The following is a 20,450-nucleotide window of genomic DNA, read 5'->3' as shown; positions in this document are numbered from 1 at the left end:
GACTCTGGGGTTGCAGCGCTCATCTCGCTTTATTGGCCGAGGGATCCGGCGTACAGCTTCTGGATCATGTGGCCAGCAGGACTAAGCCGCTTCTGGCGAACCAGAGCAGCGCACAGAAACGCCATTTACCTTCCCGCCAGAGTGGTACCTATTGATCTACTTGCACTTTGACGTGCTTTTGAACTGCTAGGTTGGCAGGAGCAGGGACCGAGCAACGGGAGCTCACCCCGTCGAGGGGATTCGAACCGCTGACCTTCTGATCGGCAAGCCCTAGGCTCTGTGGTTTAGACCACAGTGCCACCCGCATCCCCAGTTATCCTTGTAGGCCCCGATAAAACCGAGGGGCGGCTCTCCCATAGTTACCTCTGGGGGTTTCTGAGGGGTGGTTCAGGCTGGTCACCTATCACAGCAACTAGACCGCTGGGCAGAAGGACATCAGCATCCCCTGGTGGCTATCTGGGGTCACTGCAAACATTGCTCCCGGGCACCTGGCAGGTGAGGGAGGCCTGCAAAGGAGCGTGCAAAAGAGATGGGGAACCATCACTCCTACCTTGCGGGATCTCAGCCACTCTGCAATCCCAGCTGGGTTCATCCCCAAATGTCCAGTCCAAGATGACTAAAAGGAGCTGCTTTGTTCCACTGGTTGCATGCCTATTAATTTTTTATTTTTTAAAGAAAATGGGAATGTGGACTGTCTTCAGCTCTGGCTATTGATTGATTGATTGATTGATTGATTGATATATTTATTTAACTGAATCAATTGATATATTTATTTAACTGGAAACGATGCCTTATGAGGAACGGCTAAGGGAGCTGGGCATGTTTAGCCTGGAGAAGAGGAGGTTAAGGGGTGATATGATAGCCATGTTCAAATATATAAAAGGATGTCACATAGAGGAGGGAGAAAGGTTGTTTTCTGCTGCTCCAGAGAAGCGTACACGGAGCAATGGATCCAAACTACAAGAAAGAAGATTCCACCTAAACATTAGGAAGAACTTCCTGACAGTAAGAGCTGTTCGACAGTGGAATTTGCTGCCAAGGAGTGTGGTGGAGTCTCCTTTGGAGGTCTTTAAGCAGAGGCTTGACAACCATATGTCAGGAGTGCTCTGATGGTGTTTCCTGCTTGGCAGGGGGTTGGACTCCATGGCCCTTGGGGTCTCTTCCAACTCTAGAATTCTATGATTCTATGAATCATTTATCATCTGCACTTCCATAAAAGTGTAGCAAAGTGGTCTACTACAGCATATATCGGGCTCTTTGAATTCTTTCCATTCTAGTTGGCCACTATAAAAACTTCTATGTAACTCTAGGGACAGGTACCTGAATTCGCTTGTTTTTCTCTTTTCCTGCTTTGTTTTGCATCTCTTCGATTGTAATCCTGCAGTTAGAGACTGCCAGCCTTGCTTGTATTTATTGCACATATGTCATTCCGGAAACATTTTCATCTGAAGAGTGGAGTAAAAAACTTAATTTAAATGAATAACAAAACTGCCACAGCTCTCCCGTCCCCGCCCTGAATCCTGGGAGTTGTAGTTTAAAACACGGTTTTAACAGTGAGTCCGTGACTGTGGAGGCCAATTCTGGATCCACACGTCCTTCCACAGTGGGGACATTGGTTTCCGGGCGGGAGTTGATCACGGTGTGGATTTGCCAAGTGTGCCTTCCTCTTAGCACATTTCTCCCTTGCGTCCTGAGTTCGAGTGTCTTCAAAGCCCAGGACACCTTTGGTGAAGCTGTTCTCCAACTGGAGCGATCACAGGCCAGTGTTTCCCAAATGTTGGATGCGGGTGGCGCTGTGAGTTAAACCACAGAGCCTAGGACTTGCCGATCGGAAGGTCTGCGGTTCGAATCCCCGTGACGGGGTGAGCTCCCGTTGCTCTGTCCCTGCTCCTGCCAACCTAGCAGTTCGAAAGCACGTCAAGGTGCAAGTAGATAAATAGGTACCGCTCTGGTGGGAAGGTAAACGGCGTTTCCGTGCGCTGCTCTGGTTCGCCAGAAGTGGCTTAGTCATGCTGGCCACATGACACGGAAGCTGCATGCCGGCTCCCTTGGCCAATAAAGCAAGATGAGCGCCGCAACCCCAGAGTCGGCCACGACTGGACCTAATGGTCAGGGGTCCCTTTACCTTTTATACTACATTTTAGATTTGCCTTGAGACAGTCTTTAAACCTCTTTTGTTGACCACCAGCTTTACGCTTTCCATTTTTAAGTTCGGAATAGAGTAGTTGCTTTGGAAGACGGTCGTCAGGCATCCGCACAACATGACCAGTCCAACGAAGATGATGTTGAAGAATCATTGCTTCGACACTGGTGATCTTTGCTTCTTCCAGTACACTGAGATTAGTTCAACCATCTTCCCAAGAGATGTGTAAAAATTTTCAGAAACACCGTTGATGGAATCTTTCGAGAAGTTGGAGGTGGTGTTTATAAGTGGTCCTTTACCCAAAGAATTACACCCCTAGCGACTCACACTTATAACACATTTTTAAAAACTGATGGGTGAACCCCACCAACCAAAGCTGTCAACTTTTCCCTTTTATTGCGAGGAATCCTATTCGGAATAAGGGAATTTCCCTTTAAAAAAGGGAAACGTTGACAGCTATGCCACCAACCCAGAGAAGATATTGGGCAGAAGAGCAATGGAAATCCCTCAGGTTTTGACCCCATGGAAAAACAGGGAGAATTGGGCAAAGGAAAGGCTTCCCTTAGGCCTGGCCGGCTCTGCCATTAGGCAGCAGGGTGAGTGACTGCCTCAGGCGGCCGACCCAGAGGGGTCAGGCAGGCTGGGGCGGCCAGGGGTCAGGGGACAAGTGATGCTAAATTCTCAAGAATAATATTCTTGAGAATACTCTTGATTAATGAGACTATTAGAGAATTTTCATTTAAAATAAGAGAATATTCCTTTTAATGCATGGAAAATGATATAATTTTAAGGCATTGAAAGTGATATAATTAGTTAAGATACATGTTTATTCATGGGTAAACTTGTTCAGATGGCAACCAAAAACTGTACAGATACTTTTCTGCAATGGGGCAATGCATTGAATTCACATTCTTTGATTTTTTTGCACCAAACTTGAAAATTCAACATGAATGACTCATTTTAATCATTAAGCCTGCCACTAACCGTATATTTACCATCAGCTTTGAATTCTTATTATGTTGTGTATGGATGAAATGTAGCTTTTAAAGTAAAAGGAATATTAAAAAAAACCTCAGGTCCACGACATGAGTATGTTCTTTAATAAGCATATCTACACGGTACAGTATTTCCAGTGCAACACTAATAAAACCAATATAAAGTTTAAAACAAATGCTCTTATTTCCAGAAAATAAAACACGAATAATCAGCTATGACAAGTTACACGACATCAGAAATGCCAATTACTATCTGTTTAGACAAGTAAGGCAACACACAACGTATTTAAATTATAGCTGATAAATTGTCACAAGAAAGACATTTATTTAAAAAATAGGCTTTAAGTAACAGTTTGTGGAGAATATTCCCCAGAGAATTTTCTAGCAGAGTATATTCTCAAGATTATTTTCATTCTTGAGAATATTCTCACCTCACACCACTACATTTGTTTAATTTTTTTTAAAAAAAACCTGATTGTTTGTCACCCTCCCTTACGTTTTCAGCTGTTTCAATTTCCGCTGTAAGCCGCCTCGTGTCCCTGTCACAATATTAATAAATATTATATTAATATTAATAATAATAATAGGCAGTGAATGATTCACAAGGAAATGAAAAGATCACAATTAGATTGTTTCATTTTCTTTCTAGGTATATAAAATTTGTATATAATTTTTGTATACATGTTGGAAATCATATTATAGTAAGTCCTGTAATGTAATATGACAACGTTTACCGATGTAATATAAGAATGTTAACAAATAAATAAAATGCAAATTCCAAAAAAAAAAAAAAATTAAAAAGAGTAGAAGGGAATGGTGGGGGTGGGTTTTTTTGGGGAGGGGGATATATTTCCTTTTGGCTCGGGCAGCCCAAAATGTCTTGGGGCCGGCCCTGACCTTAGGCTGTCCCCGAGGGGATTGGGGCGGCCGTGACGCTGGGACATGGACTAGGAAATTGGGCTGGAGCAGGATTGGGGCATTTCTGGGGGGCAGAAACTGCCTTGATGAAGAGACCTATCCCCTCCCTTACCCAGACATTTGACACCCCACAAGACATATTTTAGGGTCTTCTCTAATCTCTTGAATATTCTAATAATGTATTTTTAAAGCTGTTTTGACCCACCCTTCCCTGACCTCATGGTGAAGGGTGGGTGAGATAATAATTCTATACCGGAGAGGTAAATGGGTGACTTTTTTGGACAAAAACTCTGTTTCTCCCCTCACTCTGCGAGGAATATTTGCCCACCCCCTCAATTCAGCCACCCCAGCCCTCATCTTTTGGGGACGAGGCGTCAACTGAATTATTCCTGTTCTTATGGTGTTATTATTTCATAAGATTTATACACTGCTTGATCGAAAACAAACCCCAAACCCTGAAAGCAGCTTACAGACAAAAATTAAAATTACGAATAAGAAGAATGAATAACAACTTAAGACTTTCCAAAAGTTAAAGCGAGTTGCGGTGGATGATGCTGAGAGCCTGAAGTCACTGGACTCAGGTGAAAATGTATGAACACAGGTCAATAATAATGATATAATAATGATCTAACCGGCTGGAGCAGGGATGGGCAGGAGAGGCACTCTGTGCATGCTCAGAGGGAGAGGGATCAAGCCAGACCCCCCTCATTGGGGAGGGAAACTGACAGGGCTGCCAAAATAAAAGGAATAAAGGACATTTAATCCACCTCAAACTCTTCCCTCTGTTTTCTCCTCCCGGTCACATATCAAAACTGTAAGCTCATGTGGGCAGGGAACCTTTTTTTTGTTTTGAAAGGGGGCTCTGGCCCATGGATCTCTGGAATAATAAGAATAAGAAGATAATTTCATTTATGGATGCTTTACAAAATAACAGGAGGCGATAACCTTGAAGCAATAGGAACAATAGTAGAGTTTTATTTGCGGATGCTTTACTAAACTGCAGGAGTCCGAGGTGATATCCTTGGAGTAATTGTAAAGGTGGCAATGACGTTTATTTGTGGACGATTCACAAAAAGGCAGATGTCTGTGTAATAGTCACATCAAGCACTTTGCTCTAGGTATATGTGGTGGTGGATGAGTATTAGGCAGTGCTTTTTTCTAACAAATAAATCTTTAGGGGTGCTCTCGTTTTGTCTCAAGAAAATCACCATTTTATAGTTCAGATCTGGAAAAATGAATACAGTAAATGGACAAAAGTATGAAGGTTCACAAAATGTTTAGGGGTATACGTTATCCCCCCCCCCAATGCACTGGTATTAGCTTGCAATAACATTCCCCGCTGACCATTCCCCACTGAACTGGTTGGGACTTACTTCTGAGTAGACACAGCTAGGGGGGACTGAGTGTTATCACTGTTTAACTGTTTTCAGTTCTGAATTTTAAACGGTTGTAACCTGCCCTGGGACCTGTTAGTGAAGGGCAGATAACAACAACAACAACAACAACAACAACAACAACAACAACAACAACAACAACCCAGTTATTATAGTAATAGTACCAGGGCAGACACTTTGTGCAGCCAGCCATCCCTTGCCTCCCCTTCTTGGAAAAGACCTGACATTTGGGAATCTGATCTCTGATCTCAGGCCAGATCCACACCTAATAAATGCAACAGTTGTTGTTGTTGTTGTTGTTGTTGACCTTAGTGCACGCCGAGTGCTGGGGTCCGGGACACAGCTGTCAACGTTTCCCTTTTTTAAAGGGAAATCCCCTTATTCCGAATAGGATTCCTCGCAAGAAAAGGGCAAAGTGGGCAGCTATGGCTCCGGGGTTGTTTCTGTGGGCTTTTCCTGTGCTGCAGGAGCGGGTTGGACTAGATGCCCCTCTGAACCTCTTCCAAATCTACAGGTCTATTGACATAGCTGCCCACTTTCCCCTTGCGAGGAATCCTATCCGGGATAAGGGAATTTCCCTTGGGAAAAGTGGACAGCTGTGTGTCTATTAACACAATAAATCATAGTATTCATGACCGGGACTATTGAGGATTAATCATTCACCCACGAATTAAGAATCCATGGAAGGCTTTGCAAAAAGCAGCGCCAAAGTGCATGCACAGAAAAGCCATTGCATTGATCCTAATGTTGTTATTGGTGATGATGATGATGATGAAGGGGGGGTCTCTCCTCCTCTTCCTCCTCCCCCCTCCCACCTGCTGCAGAAGGATTCCTCCTGCAGGAGAGGAGAAGGAGGCAGAGAGGGGAGGGATTAGCTGGGAAGGAGACGGAGGGAGGGCGAAGCTTAAGCCGGGGAGCCTTTCCGTCCGTGCCCCCCCCCCTCCTTGCAGCAGAGCTGGAAGGAAAAGAAGGAGGAGGAGAAGGAGGAGGAGGAGGAGGAAGAGGAAGGAGAGGCAAGGAGCCCAGGGAGGGAGGGAGGGAGGGGAGGTCGCCTGCGCCCTGGCTGCTGCTGCTGCGCCCCCATTGCTTTCCCCTTTGCGCCCTGCGCCCTCCTTCCTTCCTTCCTTCCTCCCCTTCCTCCTTCCCTCCTTCCTTCCCTGCCGCCCCTCCCTCTTGTTTAGGGGGCTGCTGGGCAGGGCTGCCTCCTCCCGAGAGGGGTGGGGAAGCGGGGCTGGGAAAGGCTGGGGCTCGGAGGTCTGCAACTAGGCCTCGCCTTCCCGGGGAGAAAAGGGAGGAAAAGCCTCGCCGGAGGAAGCGCAGCCAAAGGGTGGTGGTTTTTAAAAGTCGTGGTAGTCAGAATACGGCCCTGGGGAGGCAGGCAGGGCTTGCAAAAGGGGGGGGTGTTTCTAGGCCATTGCACGGAGAGGGAAGGGGGAGAATCCCCCCTCCAGGGGCAGGAAAAAGAGGAGGCGCTGCTGCTGCTGCAGGAGGAGCAGAGATGGTGGCTGGTGCAAGGAGGGGGCTTCGCTTGCAGCCGCCCCCCTCTCTGGGCTGATGTGTTTGTCCTTCCTCTTGCCCTGCAAAGATCCAGAGGACTGAGGAGGAGGAGGAGGAGAAGGAAAAAGGAGGAAAAAGAAGAAGGAGGAAGGGGGACGCGCCCGCCCGCCTCTTCTTCCATGGAGGGTCCCTTCTTCGCTCATTCATTTCTGGAGCTGCGTCTCAGGAGCTGCAAACCGAGGCTGCTGCTGCCCCCCTTCCGAGGGAAGCCGGGCGAGAGGTAGAGAGGAGGCGAGGAGAAAACAACTTCGGAGGACATTTTCCTTTTCCTTTCTTTTTTGCAAGGAGGCTTCTTGGCAACAAGGACCCCGAAGCTCCCCTTCCCCACCCCTTTCCCTCCCCTCCCCTCCTTGCCAGCACCCCCTCCCCCATGCCACATTCTGGGGTGGTGGGTGTGTTTCTTTGCTTAATTTATTCCCCCCTCTGCCTTGCCCTCTCTCTGCACAACAGCTTTGTGTTATGGGATATGTGTGTGTATATATATATATATGCATGCATATACATACATACATAGATATATGTCCCCTGTGTTTCCCCCCAAGAAATAATTAAGAACCCCCCTTTTTTATTTAAATGATCGAACTGGACGTTGGCACTGCACATTTTTAATTTATTTATTCAAGATTCCGAGGAGCGAGGAAACCCAAGCACAGGAAAGAGAAAAGGAACTGATTTGAGAGGATAAGTTGGTCTCATCTCTCTCTCTCTCTCTCTGCTACTTAAAGAGAAAAGGCCGCAGCGTAAAAGCCCGATATTTTATTCCGTCTGTGTTGTGTGTCTCTCTCTCTCTCTCACTGCAAACAGAAGAACAGCTGGTAAAACTGGATTATAAGGATGTTTTGATCTGTGTTTTGCAGTTAAGACTTTAATATTTGGATGGGAATCTCTGCCTCTGTTCCAGTTGGCTCCTCCGATCCCCTCCATAACCTTGGGGAAAGTTTTTTTTTGGGGGGGAGATAGAGTGGGAGAGTTAATTTGAAGAGGAGAGTTGTCCAGAAGAAGAAGAAAAGGAGGAAAAAGGAGAAGAAGAACCGGGTCCTGCAAGGGGGACGATGCCTGGAGAATATAAACCCAGGGAGGTGATGGACTGGCAGAACCCAGGCTCTTGACTGCAGGAGGAGAAATCACTTTTGCCTTCTTGTCTCTCTCTTCCCGGGGAGGGGGAAGGAAGATTTGCAGCGGAAATCATTTTCGCCAGGAAGAAAACGACGCCCCCCACCTCCCGCACCCAGGTAGCCAAAGACCCAGGGTGACCCCCCTGGTGTGCTGGATTTGACCGCAAGCCATGAACATGAGGCCACCTCAGACTGCACTGGACAGGTAGGTGATGGTGGTTGGGTTTTTTGGGGGGGTGGGGTTAGTGGTGGTGCTGGTTTTGCTCAACGTTGCCTTTCCTTGTGGTTGAGGTTCGGTGGCTGCTGGTCGATTTATGAATGGGTGAACGTAAGCCCGTGCGGGGGAAGGAAGCATGGCCGGAGCCCAGATGGCTGGTGGGTTGGCCTTCGCTCAAGACGCTGGTAATGGTCATGCGACTTGGCCCTGCCGAGGGGGGAATGCCCTGTCTGGCTTTCTCTTTCTCTGCCTCTGTTGCAGATTCATTTGGGTTGATCCTTCAGTGCGTTGAAGCAGCTGAACTTTATTCGAGTTGTCCCCCGCCACCCGACGTTGCATCCCAGTTCCCTCTGTTTGGTCCATGGAGGCTGTGGTGGTTTTCAAACTTGGTGCCAGGGAATTCTGGGAGGTGGCTAGAGATGGGCAGATCATGAAGAGCCTGTCTTCTGCAACCTATCTACTCACTATTCCAAGGGGGGCGGTGTCCCTCCAGACTGCAACTCCCATCAGCCCCGGCCGGCATGGCCAATGGTCAGGGGTGATGAGAGTTGTAGTTCCAACATCTTGAGGGCACCCCCTGCTGCATAATGTGGGTGCCATAGCTGAGCACAGAGTGTGTTCTGGGGTGCCCTGTTGAGTCACTTGGGGTTATGTTGAGATCCACATGGGACGCGGGTGGCGCTGTGGCTAGGACTTGCCGATCAGAAGGTCGGCGATTCGAATCCCCGTGACAGGGTGAGCTCCCGTTGATCGGTCCCAGCTCCTGCCAACCTGGCAGTTTGAAAGCACCTCAAAGTGCAAGTAGATAAATAGGTACTGCTCCAGCGGGAAGGTAAACGGCGTTTCCGTGCGCTGCTCTGGTTCACCAGAAGCGGCTTAGTCATGCTGGCCACATGACCCAGAAGCTGTACGCCGGCTCCCTCAGCCAGTAAAGCAAGATGAGCGCTGCAACCCCAGAGTCGTCCGCGACTGGACCTAATGGTCAGGGGTCCCTTTACCTTTACCTGTGTTGAGATCCATGTGGCCAGGGCTGTGCATGGACTAAGTGTGCTCCATAGAGCATCCTCAGAATCCTTAACAATACCCAAGGATTCTCTGGCAGGTAGGTCAGTGGTGTGGGAACTATCCAGCCTGGAGGTAGAGAGTCTGGAACGCCCAGACATCCCACGTAGAGCCTACTTTGTGATAAACCTCACTAACGAATCAGCGCCCTGGTGTGATCCCATGTATGTGCCAGAGGAGTTGCAACAGCCTGGCTGTCATCACCCTGAATGTCAGCGTGTGGCCGGGGGGGGGGTGTGAACCCATGAACCACCACCAAGCAACGTCTGATTCCCTCAGCAGTAGCCGGAATTAATGGGCCTGGGTTTACAAAACGGGGGCAATTCACAGAAGACGGGTCATCAATGTGATGCTGTGTTGAAACGTCCACATCCAGGGGCAGCCTACCTCTGGAGCCCGTCTGGTGTTTTCCCTCACCCCCTCCTTCCTGGCTTCCTGGAGACACCTGTGAGAAGCAGGATACTGGGCTAGACAGCACTGGCCCATTGCAGCTGCACAAAGCTCCTCTCTCGCCTGTGGCAAGTGAACTGCCTGGCCTCATGTAAGATGTTGGTACAAATGCCGTCGGAGCTGGGACCCACATACTTCCTGGGACGCCTCCCCCAATACCTTCCTCTTGTTGCTTTTCGATCTATCGTGGAGGTCCAGCCCGTGAGTGAGGCCTGTGGTGTGGGGCAGGGCTTTCTCTGTGGAGGCCCCCCACTTGTGAAACCCGCTTCCGGCTGAGGTTCAGTTGTTCCCCTCTCCCATTGTGTCAACATTCAGGATATTAAAGCGTATTCATTCCAACAGGCTTTGAGCAGCTAGTGATAAATATTTTTGACAAACCGATTTGTCATACTGTTAGCTGTTGTTTTGTGATAGTTGCGTTGTGTTTCAAGGTGGTTCTTGGATTCCCTGGATCTTGGCAAGAGGAAGATCAGGATAGGAGGACAATGAGTGTATAAATCCCGCCCCCACCCCCATGGCCGAAAGAGCCCCCACAAATGAATAACTGAAGGGGAAAGGACGGCTCGTGTCCTGCTCGTGGGCTGGTTATAATAATAAGATAATAATAATTTATTATTTATACCCCACCCATCTGACTGGGTTTCCCCAGCCACTCTGGGCAGCTTCCAACAGAATATTAAAATACAATAGCCTATTAAACATTCAAAGCTTCCCTAAACAGGGCCACCTTAAGATGTCTTCGAAATGTCAGATAGTCCTTTATCCCCTTGGCATCTGGTGGGAGGGCATTCCACAGGGCGGGTGCCACCACCGAGAAGGCCCTCTGCCTGGTTCCCTGTAACTTGGCTTCTCCCAGTGAGGGAACCGCCAGAAGGCCCTCGGAGCTGGACCTCAGTGTCCGGGCAGAACGATGGGGGTGGAGATGCTCCTTCAGGTATACTGGACCGAGGCCACTGTGAGGAGAGGAGGCTGGACTGGATGGGTCCACGTTGGCCTGATCCAGCAGGCTCTTCTTATGTTCTTGTAACTGTAATTCTGAAGCATAAAGTGCCTCTGATGGTCACTGGTGGTGACTTTACTGGCACATTTCTTTGTAGACGTCTGTTTGCCTTTGGCGGGGTGGAGACCTTAATCAGACCGGCAGCCTCATGGGCCGTTTTTGATGGACTGCCTCCCGGACTGCCCGCTTGTTCACTGATGGTCATGGTGACATCTGATGGGTCTTCAGGCCTGCTTTCTGCTGTGAAGTTGGATTCCCCATGGATCCAGCCACACCTCACCTCAGGTGTGGGAGAGGTGGACACTGTCTGGGAGTGGCTGGTCCAAACTTGACTTGTGGGCCAGAGATTCCCCACCCCTGGCCTGTGACGCTGTAATGCCTTGGGGGTGGGAAGGCACAAAGGCTTTTTTCTGAGTAGGGCAAGGGGGTTTGGGGGTTTGCCTTCTGCTTTCCCCTCTTCTTCCACACCCACCTGATGTTGGTCTGGGTTGGCAAACGGGAGGCGGAGTGTTTGCAGATCCATATCTTCTATTTCAAATATTCTGCACCCTGCTTTTCCATGGTTTTTTTTTTTTTTACAGCAGTGAGTCACGTTAAAAGACGTGGTTAAATCACATCAGCACTGCAAAGTCAGCAGCAAAAGGGACGGTGCAAGAAATCATAGAATTCCAGAGTTGGAAGGGACCCCAAGGATCATCTTGTCCAAATGTCTGCCATGCAGGAATCGCAGCTAAAGCATCCCTGACAGATATTATTTATTTATTCATTTATACCCCGCCCATCTGGCTGGGTTTCTCCAGCCACTCTGGGCGGCTTCCAACCAAATATTAAAATACAGTAATACATCAAACATTAAAAGCTTCCCTAAACAGGGCTGCCTTCAGATGTCTTCTAAATGTCATGTAGTTGTTTGTTCCCTTGACATCTGATGGGAGGGCGTTCCACAGGACGGATGCCACCACCGAGAAGGCCCTCTGCCTGGTTCCCTGTAACTTGGCTTCTCGCAGCGAGGGAACTGTTGGAAAGCCCTCAGCACTGGACCTCAGTTTCTGAGTAGAACGATGGGGGTGGAGATGCTCCTTCAGGTATACTGGTCCAAGGCCGTTTAGGGCTTTAAAGGTCAGCACCAACACTTTGAATTGTGCTTGGAAACGTACTGGGAGCCAATGTAGGTCTTTCAAGACCGGTGTTATGTGGTCCCGGCGGCCGCCCCCAGTCACCAGTCTAGCTGCCACATTCTGGATTAGTTGTAGTTTCTGGGTCACCTTCCAAGGTAGCCCCACGTAGAGTGCATTGCAGTAGTCCAAGTGGGAGATAACCAGAGCATGCACCACTCTGGTGAGACAGTCTGTGGGCAGGGAGGGTCTCATCCTGCGTACCAGATGGAGCTGGTAAGCACCCAACCCCTGCTTCAAAACTTACAAGGAAGGGGAGAGTTATTCTTCCTAGGTCATCCCTTCCACTGTCAAACTGCTCTTACTGTCAGAAAGTTCTTCCTATTGTCTTTCTTGTAACTTGAATATATTGCTTTGAGTCCTTCTCTCTGGAGCAGCAGAAAACAAGTTTGCTGCATCTTCCACGTCACAACCCTTCAGATATTTGAAGATGGCTGTCATGTCATCTCTCATTCTTCTAAGGCTAAGCATATCCAACTCCAGCTGTTCCTCATAAGGCTTGGTTTCCAAACCCTTGGTCATCTTGGTCGCCCCCCCCCTCTGCACACACTCCAGCTTCTCCATATCCTTACACAGGGGGGGCCGGGGGCAGAACTGGACAAAGGACTCCAGGTAGAGTCTGACCAAGGCAGGATAGAGTGGGACTATGCAGGGACGTCGCCAGGCCATGTGTTGGGGGAGGGAGCAGAACTGAGCTATCTGTGACACGACTGGCCAGTTAAGTGTTTTTGTTTATTTTCTTGATGGGGGGGCAGCTGCCCCTCCCTCCCCCCCATGGCTACGCCCATGGCACTATGACTTCCCTTGAAGCCAGAAAGCAGTTTGCTGTGCCAAGTGCTCTCTGAGATACCCATCTTGCCTTAAACCCGCTACACGATGGGTCTGTTTGAGGAAGGAGTTCCATGCAGCTGTATAATAGATTTTTTTTAAATTTTGTTTTATTTTGAAAAAGGATTTGCATGTTGATTTTTCACGCAACTTAGCGAATCAGTGTGCAACATAATTTAACAATATTGTAAAACTTGCAGTTAAACATTCGTACCTAATTGCAGATTGTATGTAACAACTTCTAATAATAATTCAAAAAAAATAAATTTTTATTTATACCCTGCCCTCCCCGGCCAGAACCGGGCTCACGGTGACTTAACACCAATAAAATTACAATAAAACATAATGGGGGGGGGGGGACACACACAAAACAACAACAGTTAATGAAAATATGAGTTAAAATACAATTTAAAATACAGCCTCATTTTAGTAGTAGCCCATAAATCAAAACCATAAGGGGAGGGAAACATAAGGGTCAGACTGGTCTCATAACCAGGGTGAAAGCTGGACTGAAATGGATCCAAAGTCGATGTTTCATCCAGAAACCTACCAAGCTGTTTGGCAACTGCTCTCTCAATCACCTTACCCAGGTACGGAAGATTCAAAACCGTGCGGTAATTGACTAGATCTAAAGGATCTAGAGATGTTTTCTTTAAGAGCGGGCGCACCACTGCCTCCTTCAGCTCCCCTGGGAAAGTCCCCGTGCCAAGGGACAGGTTGATGATCTTACCCATGGGGGTCCGCACCTCGTCTGGCCACGCTCTAATCAGCCAGGACGGGCACGGGTCAAGGGGGCAAGTGGTGGGCCTTCCAGCTCGGAGGAATCTGTCTACATCGGCAGGGATTATCCGATCGAAGTGGTCCAATTCTGGACCCGAGGACAGTATGCACTAATCCTCATCCCGTTGGACATGATGAGAGCAGCAGACGTCCTTCTCCATGGTCTGAGGACAAGTGGTCCATGTCTTTTCTGACATGAAATGTGGAGGCAAACTCCTTCTCTGGCTGAAGGAGAGGGCTAGGTTGGTCTCCCCTTTGCTGTTTTCCTGGGAGACAGTGGGCGCAGTCTCCCAAGGGCCGCTAGTCCTTGACCAATGGCAGAAGGACGCATCCTGTGCTTCCCTTCTGTTTTGGTAGCTGATCTGAGGATTAACATGTCTGTGAAGAGCGATGATAATCCCAATTATGTATTCTCCAGTAGTACTTATCCTCCAGGGGAAAGGGTCATAACTCAGTGGTAGGTAGAGCAGCTGCGTTGCTTGCAGAAGGTCTCAGCTTCAGTCCCTAGTGGCATCTTCAGGGAGGGCTGTGTAAAACTCCTGCCTGAAAACTTGGAGAGCCAATGCCAGTCAGTGTGGACAACGCTGAGCTTCAGGGACTTGGAAAAAGCAGCTTCCTGGCGCTGTGGTCTAAACCACAGAGCCTAGGGTTTGCCGATCAGAAGGTCGGCGGTTCGAATCCCCGCGATGATGGGGTGAGCTCCCGTTGCTCGGTCCCTGCTCCTGCCAACCTAGCACCAGATGTCAAAGAGAACAACAACTACCAGGCTTTTAGAAGACATCTGAAGGCAGCCCTGTTTCGGGAAGCTTATAGTGTTTGATGTATTATAGTATTTTAATATTCTTTTGGAAGCCGCCCAGAGTGGCTGGGGAAGCCCAGCCAGATGGGCGGGGTATGAATAATAAATTATTATTATTATTATTACTATTATAGCAGTTTGAAAGCATGTCAAAGTTCAAGTAGATAAATAGGTACCACTCCGGTGGGAAGGTAAACGGCGTTTCCGTGCGCTGCTCTGGTTCTCCAGAAGCGGCTTAGTCCTGCTGGTCACATGAACCGGAAGCTGTACGCCGGCTCCCTCGGCTAATAAAGCGAGATGAGCGCCGCAACCCCAGAGTCGGCCACGACTGGACCTTAACGGTCAGGGGTACCTTTACCTTTATGTTCATAAGAACATAAGAAGAGTCTACTTCATCAGGCTAAATGGGCCCATCTCAACCAGCATCCTGTGGCCAATAAGATAGACATCTTTCAAGCAGGATGCGAGCCCAAGAGCTCTCTGCCTTTGGTTTCCAGCAACTGGAAGCGTCCTATGGGTGTTTGTTTTTGGGGGGCGGGGGGAGTGGAGGAACCACCTACTTAATTATTATATGTGGCCCTCCTTAACCCTGGCCAAATCCCTCGCTCTGTCTTTGAGACTGGGAACACCAGATACCGCTTGCTCTCATCAGCCCAGTCTTGGGACTTAGATGGAGATGTTCCTTTAGAGTTAGCAGTGTTAGAAACACGGATATAGAAGCTCATCACCAAATGGCGCCTTAAACCTGGGTTATGGTCGCCATAGCAGAATGTCTAGGTGGCAATTTTTTAATAATGATATAATAACAATAGTAATAATAATAATATTTCGTGAGAGGGGGCTTGGATCCTGTGTCCCCATGTCCTGGCCCCTACCACACCACACTGGCTTCCTGCAGTGCTTCTGCTACGGGCAGCTATATAAAGTAAGTAGGTAAATAAATAAACATGGGGAAAGCAAAATGTACTTGTCTTTGTTATATTCTGGATTGTTTCATGTTTTAATGAGTTGTAAACCACTTTGAGGTTTCCGCCCCTTTAAAATATAGAGGGGTATAGAAATGAAATCATTCGTTCATTTTCATTTAGAGCATTTAATAAACCACTTGTTGGGAAAAATATATATCAGTAACGAATCATCGGTGACTGCAGATCTTAGAGCAGAGGTGGAGTCATCCATCCCCTGGCAGACTCGTGACTCCTCCTGCCAGCAGTCCTGCTGCAGCATTTTGTACTATTCCGTTGTAATAATAACATAATGTTCTTTTTCCCCTGGCCTTTGACCCACCCTATTCTTCTGATATTTTAAGCATTTTCACTGATTTTAATCTAAAGGAGGTTGCGGGTGTAATCTCAGAGCCTCCGTCTATAATCTTTGAGAATTCTTGGAGAACAGGTGAGGTTCCTGCAGACTGGAGGTAGGCAAATATTGTTTCCATCTTCAAAAGGGGGGGGGGAGAACACCCAGGTAACTACCAACTGGTGAGCTAGACATCAATCCCAGGAAAGGTCCTAAAACAGATAATTCAACGGTTGTTCTGTGAGCACTTAGAAAAGGATGCTGTGATTGCTAAGACCCAGATTGGGTTTCTCATCAACAAGTCATGCCAGACGAATCTCATTCCTTTATTTGATAGAGTTACAAGCTTGGTGGATAAGGGGAATGCTGTGGACGTAGTGTATCTTGATTTCAGTAAGGTTAAAGTCCTCCATGATATTCTTGCGGAGAAGCTAGTAAAATGTGGGCTGGAGGAGGTAACTGTTAGGTGGATTTGTAGCTGGTTGACTGACCAAACCCAAAGAGTGCTCATTAATGGCTCATCATCACCCTGGAAAAAAGGTTCTGCAGGGTTCTGTCCCGGGCCATTGTTGTTCAGTGTCTTTATAAATGATTTGGATGAAGGAATTGAGGGGATGCTCATCAAATTTGCAGATGACGCAAAACTAGGAGGGGTAGCTAATGCCACATAAGACAGAATTGGGATTCAAATTGACCTTGACAGATAGAAGAACAGGGCCCAAACTAACAAAATGGATTTCAGTAGGGACAAATGTAAGAGTCTATACTTTGTCTGGAATAACCAGCTGCACAAATATAAGATGGGGACACCTGGCTTACATGTGGAAAGGGTCTAGGAGTCTTTGTGGACCACAAGCTTAACATGAGTCAACAGCAAAGAAAAGCTAATGCCATTCCAGGCTGCATCAGCAGAGGTCTAGTGTCCAGCTCAAGGGGATGAATAGTCCCACCCTGTTCTGCCTTGGTCAGACCATGCCTGGAGTTCCATGTCCACTTCTGTTCGCCACAATTTAAGAAGGATATTAACAGGCTGGAATGTATGCAGAGGAGGGAGACCAAGATGATCAAGGGCCTGGAAACTAAGCCTGATGAGGAACGGTTGAAGGAGTTGGGTACGTTTAAGCCTGGAAAAGAGGAGACTGAGAGGAGATATGAGAGCCACCTTCAAATATCTCAAGGGCTACTGCATGGAAGATGGAGCAAGCTTGTTTTCTCCTGCTCTCGAGGGTAGGACCCGAACCGATGGAGAAAGGAGACTCTATGACTAAACATCAGGAAGAACTTCTGACAGCAAGAGCTGTTCGGCAGTGGAATGGTCTCCCTTGGAAGGTGGTGGGCTCTCCTTTCTTGGACGTTTTTAAGCAGAGGTTGGACGGCCGTCTGTCATGGATGCTTTCGTTGAGATTCCTGCATTGTAGGGGGTTGGAGTAGATAACTCGGGGTCCCTTCCAACTCTATAATTCTGTGGTTTTTATGTACTTGTAGCTTGTGCTGGGACCTCATGAGAAAGGCCATGTAAGACATCAACAAACAAACAGCAGCAGTGAATGATAACAATTGAAAATACTATGTGAACCAGTATTCACATGATAGCGAGTAGGCATCTATCTAGATACCATATATCTGCATTATATTCCTGCCCCCCCCAATGTCTTGTAAGAATGCAATCCGAAATAGATCGGCTCAAAAGTGAGCCCCATTAAGTTCAGTGGCACTCATTCCCAGGTTAGTGGGTATAGAATTGTGACCTGAGCGTTGTGTAGATTTGCATAACCTGATGTGCATCTTACCAGCTTAAGAGGTGAATGCAAAGTCTCAGGTCTTCGCGAGCCACACTTGTAAGGTTGCACGGATAGGGTTTGTGCTGAGGCGTGGCAATTACAGATGTTTCTTTTCTTCGGGGAGCAAGGAGAACATCTTTAGCCCTCCAGATGTTGCTGGACTGCAAGTCTCACTTGCCCCCAGCAGCCAGCATAGCCTGCAAGATCAGGTTGAAATGGACATGGCTGGTGTTGCAGCCATTTGATCCGGAGGGCAGGTAGCCCTCGTGGAATCCTCCAGATGTTGCAGGACTCCAAGTCCCATCAGTCCCAGACAGCTGGAGCAGGGGGTCAGGGAGGAGGAGGAGGAGGGTGGGAGTTGGGAGTCAAGCAACAACAACTGGAAGTCACCAGATTTGGGAAGGCCTGATGCCTTAAAAAAACAACAGGATGATTTAGCATCATAACATTAGGCGACTGGTCAGGAGTTTGTCCTGGCCCTGATAATGAGTGGCTAGAATTAGCTAATTATTGTTTAATGTGCAAAGTGGCCCCTTTATAGTCATCCGTAGGAGAGCAGCCCCTGGGGTCAGTTCTGCACTCTTTGCAAAACAAGAAAGTGTGTCCCCGTGTGGAAGGAGAAATAAACAGCTGTGTCTCTCGTCTGTTTAAAAGTTGCGGTAACTTGGTGCGTGGTTTAGAGAGGCTCTCTGACTGAGGGGGTGGCGGAATCCCCTCCAAATGTGTGGCCGATGGGTGCTTAAACTGCCAGTAGGATGATGATGATGGAGGAGGAGGAGGGCCCCCCCCCTTCCTCCAGTCTCTCTCAGGTGATGGACAGCAAGCGATTGGGCTGAGGCTCGCTCTGCCCTTGCAGGAGTTAAACCTTCCCAGGAAGCAGCAGCCTCCGCCACAGCGGAATCAGCCCACGTCCATCCCGCACAGGAAATCAGATTAACTGTCTGGACAAGGGCAGTGGTGCTGAAGGGGGAGGCTTTATCTCTCTGAATGTCAAGCCGAGTTGGACAGAAGCTTCTTGGCTGCTATGGCTGCTTCTCCTTCTCGGTTCCTGGCCTGGCCTCCGGGGGAAATACTCCTCTTTCTATCCATTGCCCCATGCACACATGGAGGAACCCTCTCTGTCGCCTGGGCAATAATACTCTAATAGGGATCCGTTTTGCAGCCCCAGGGCCATGTTCCTTTGCTGGTGGTGGGGGCACACAGGGCCGTGGTGGGTGGAGACAGAGGCAAAGTGCGTGGGACCACCGATTCCATACCTCTTTGTGTACTGTAGGCTATTTCCTTCACGCCCCCCTCTCTGCCCTCCACCTAAGCAAGCGAGGGTTCAGTGACGTTCTCCGACCAGGATATCTGTTTTCCTCACTGTCTTGTATTTATTTCCAGTAGTGGACCCATAGCACCACACAAACACCTTCCCCAGTCCGCACCTCCCACTCCCACACAGCATTTGACATTTGCCAGGTGCATTTTGCGGGTGGTGCTGTGGTCTAAACCACTTGCTGATCAGAAGGTTGGCGGTTCGAATCCCCGCCACGGAGTGAGCTCCCGTTGCTCGGTCCCTGCTCCTGCCAACCTAGCAGTTCATAAGCAAGTACAAGTAGATAAATAGGTACCGCTCCAGCAGGAAGATAAACGGTGTTTCCGTGTGCTGCTCTGGTTCACCAGAAGCGGCTTAGTCATGCTGGCCACATGAACCAGAAGCTGTCTGCGGACAAACGCCGGCTCCCTCGGCCTGAAAGTGAGATGAGTGCCACATCCCCATAGTCGTCCATGGCTGGACTTAACTGTCAGGGGTCCTTTTCCTTTATCGGCCACTTGCAGCCAAGTGAAGATGCCTGGGTGCCAGGATGCCACCTGACGCCTCCACTGTCTGGAAGTGCATGCCTTGGACCTGGAATGTTTTCACACACTAGCAACACATCCTGTAGAATTCTATTTGTGATATATTCTATCTGCTCCATCAAAATGAATTTCAGGGACCAAAAAGTCCTATTGGAAAATACGATTTCCGAGCAGTCTGGCCCCAAAATGGCAGCTAGGCATTCTGTTTTGGCAACTGCAACCCGGGTTTAAGGAGCCGTTTGGCGCCTGATGCCTTATATATGTGAATTTCTAACACCGCTGCCACAGGCTTTCTTTAAAAGGAGACTAGGCAAATTCACGGAGGAGACGACTGTAGATGGCTCCTCTTCAGTGCTTCTGGAGACCAGTTGCTGGAACCACCAGGAGTTTTCTCTTGCGTTCCGGTCCTGCTAGCGGGCTTTGCAAAAGGGCGTCACGGTTTGCCACTGTGAGACGAGGGTGCTGGACTAGATAGATGCGCCACTGGCCTGATCCAGCAGCCAGGCGCTTCTTACGCTGCTATGCTCTTATGCTTGGCTGCATGTTGTCGCAACTGTGAAATGCATCCTAGAGCACACAGTTAAAACTTGGCATTTGCTTCCGTGAATTGTGTTGATGGCCAGCAACTTAAAACAGTACTGTCATACCTCGGGTTACAGACGCTTCAGGTTGTGTTTTTTCGGGTTACGGACCCGCCGAAACCTGCAAGTACTGGAATGGGTTACTTCCAGGTTCGCGCATGCACAGAAGCGCCGAATTGCAACCCGCGTGTGTGCAGACGCGCTGCTGTGGGTTGCAAACATGCATCCCGCACGGATCACGTTTGCAACCCGAGCGTCCACTGTATTAAAAGGGGCTCTGGATATTCCCAGAGCCTTTGCAGGCCACTGAACTCTGGATAAGAGTTCAGAACTGTAACTGGATTACAGAACTGTAACTCTGGATAAGGCAGTTCCCTCTCTTCCTGCTTTCTTGAACCCTGCTTCCACCCCTCTGGGGATGCATGCATAGGAATGGTTCGTTTTGACGTCAGAAAGTATGGCAGAAATGTGGAGAGCGCTGCTGTTGCGCTTGCGTCCTGCCCATTCCCGTTGG

The 20,450-nt window shown here is 48.6% G+C and overlaps 1 protein-coding gene across 5 annotated transcripts in view; it reads left to right on the top strand.

Moving 5' to 3' along the window:
• Positions 1-6,212: 6,212 nt before the first annotated feature.
• Positions 6,213-20,450, top strand: part of ARHGEF11 (Rho guanine nucleotide exchange factor 11) — a 73,962-nt gene continuing 59,724 nt past the window's right edge. For 3 of the 5 annotated variants that reach the window (XM_083476926.1, XM_083476927.1, XM_083476924.1), the window contains exon 1: positions 6,643-8,327. In XM_083476926.1, the coding sequence (XP_083333052.1) occupies positions 8,293-8,327 (35 nt within the window). In that variant the 5' untranslated portion in view covers positions 6,643-8,292. Of the gene's footprint in view, positions 6,464-6,641; positions 8,328-20,450 lie in introns of those variants that run through there. The other 2 variants (XM_083476923.1, XM_083476925.1) reach the window with 2 other exon arrangements.

This window comes from Podarcis liolepis (assembly GCF_965112155.1).
Source record: "Podarcis liolepis genome assembly, chromosome: 15".
NCBI lineage: Eukaryota > Metazoa > Chordata > Lepidosauria > Squamata > Lacertidae > Podarcis > Podarcis liolepis.
This window is presented reverse-complemented; position numbering and strand designations above follow the sequence as displayed.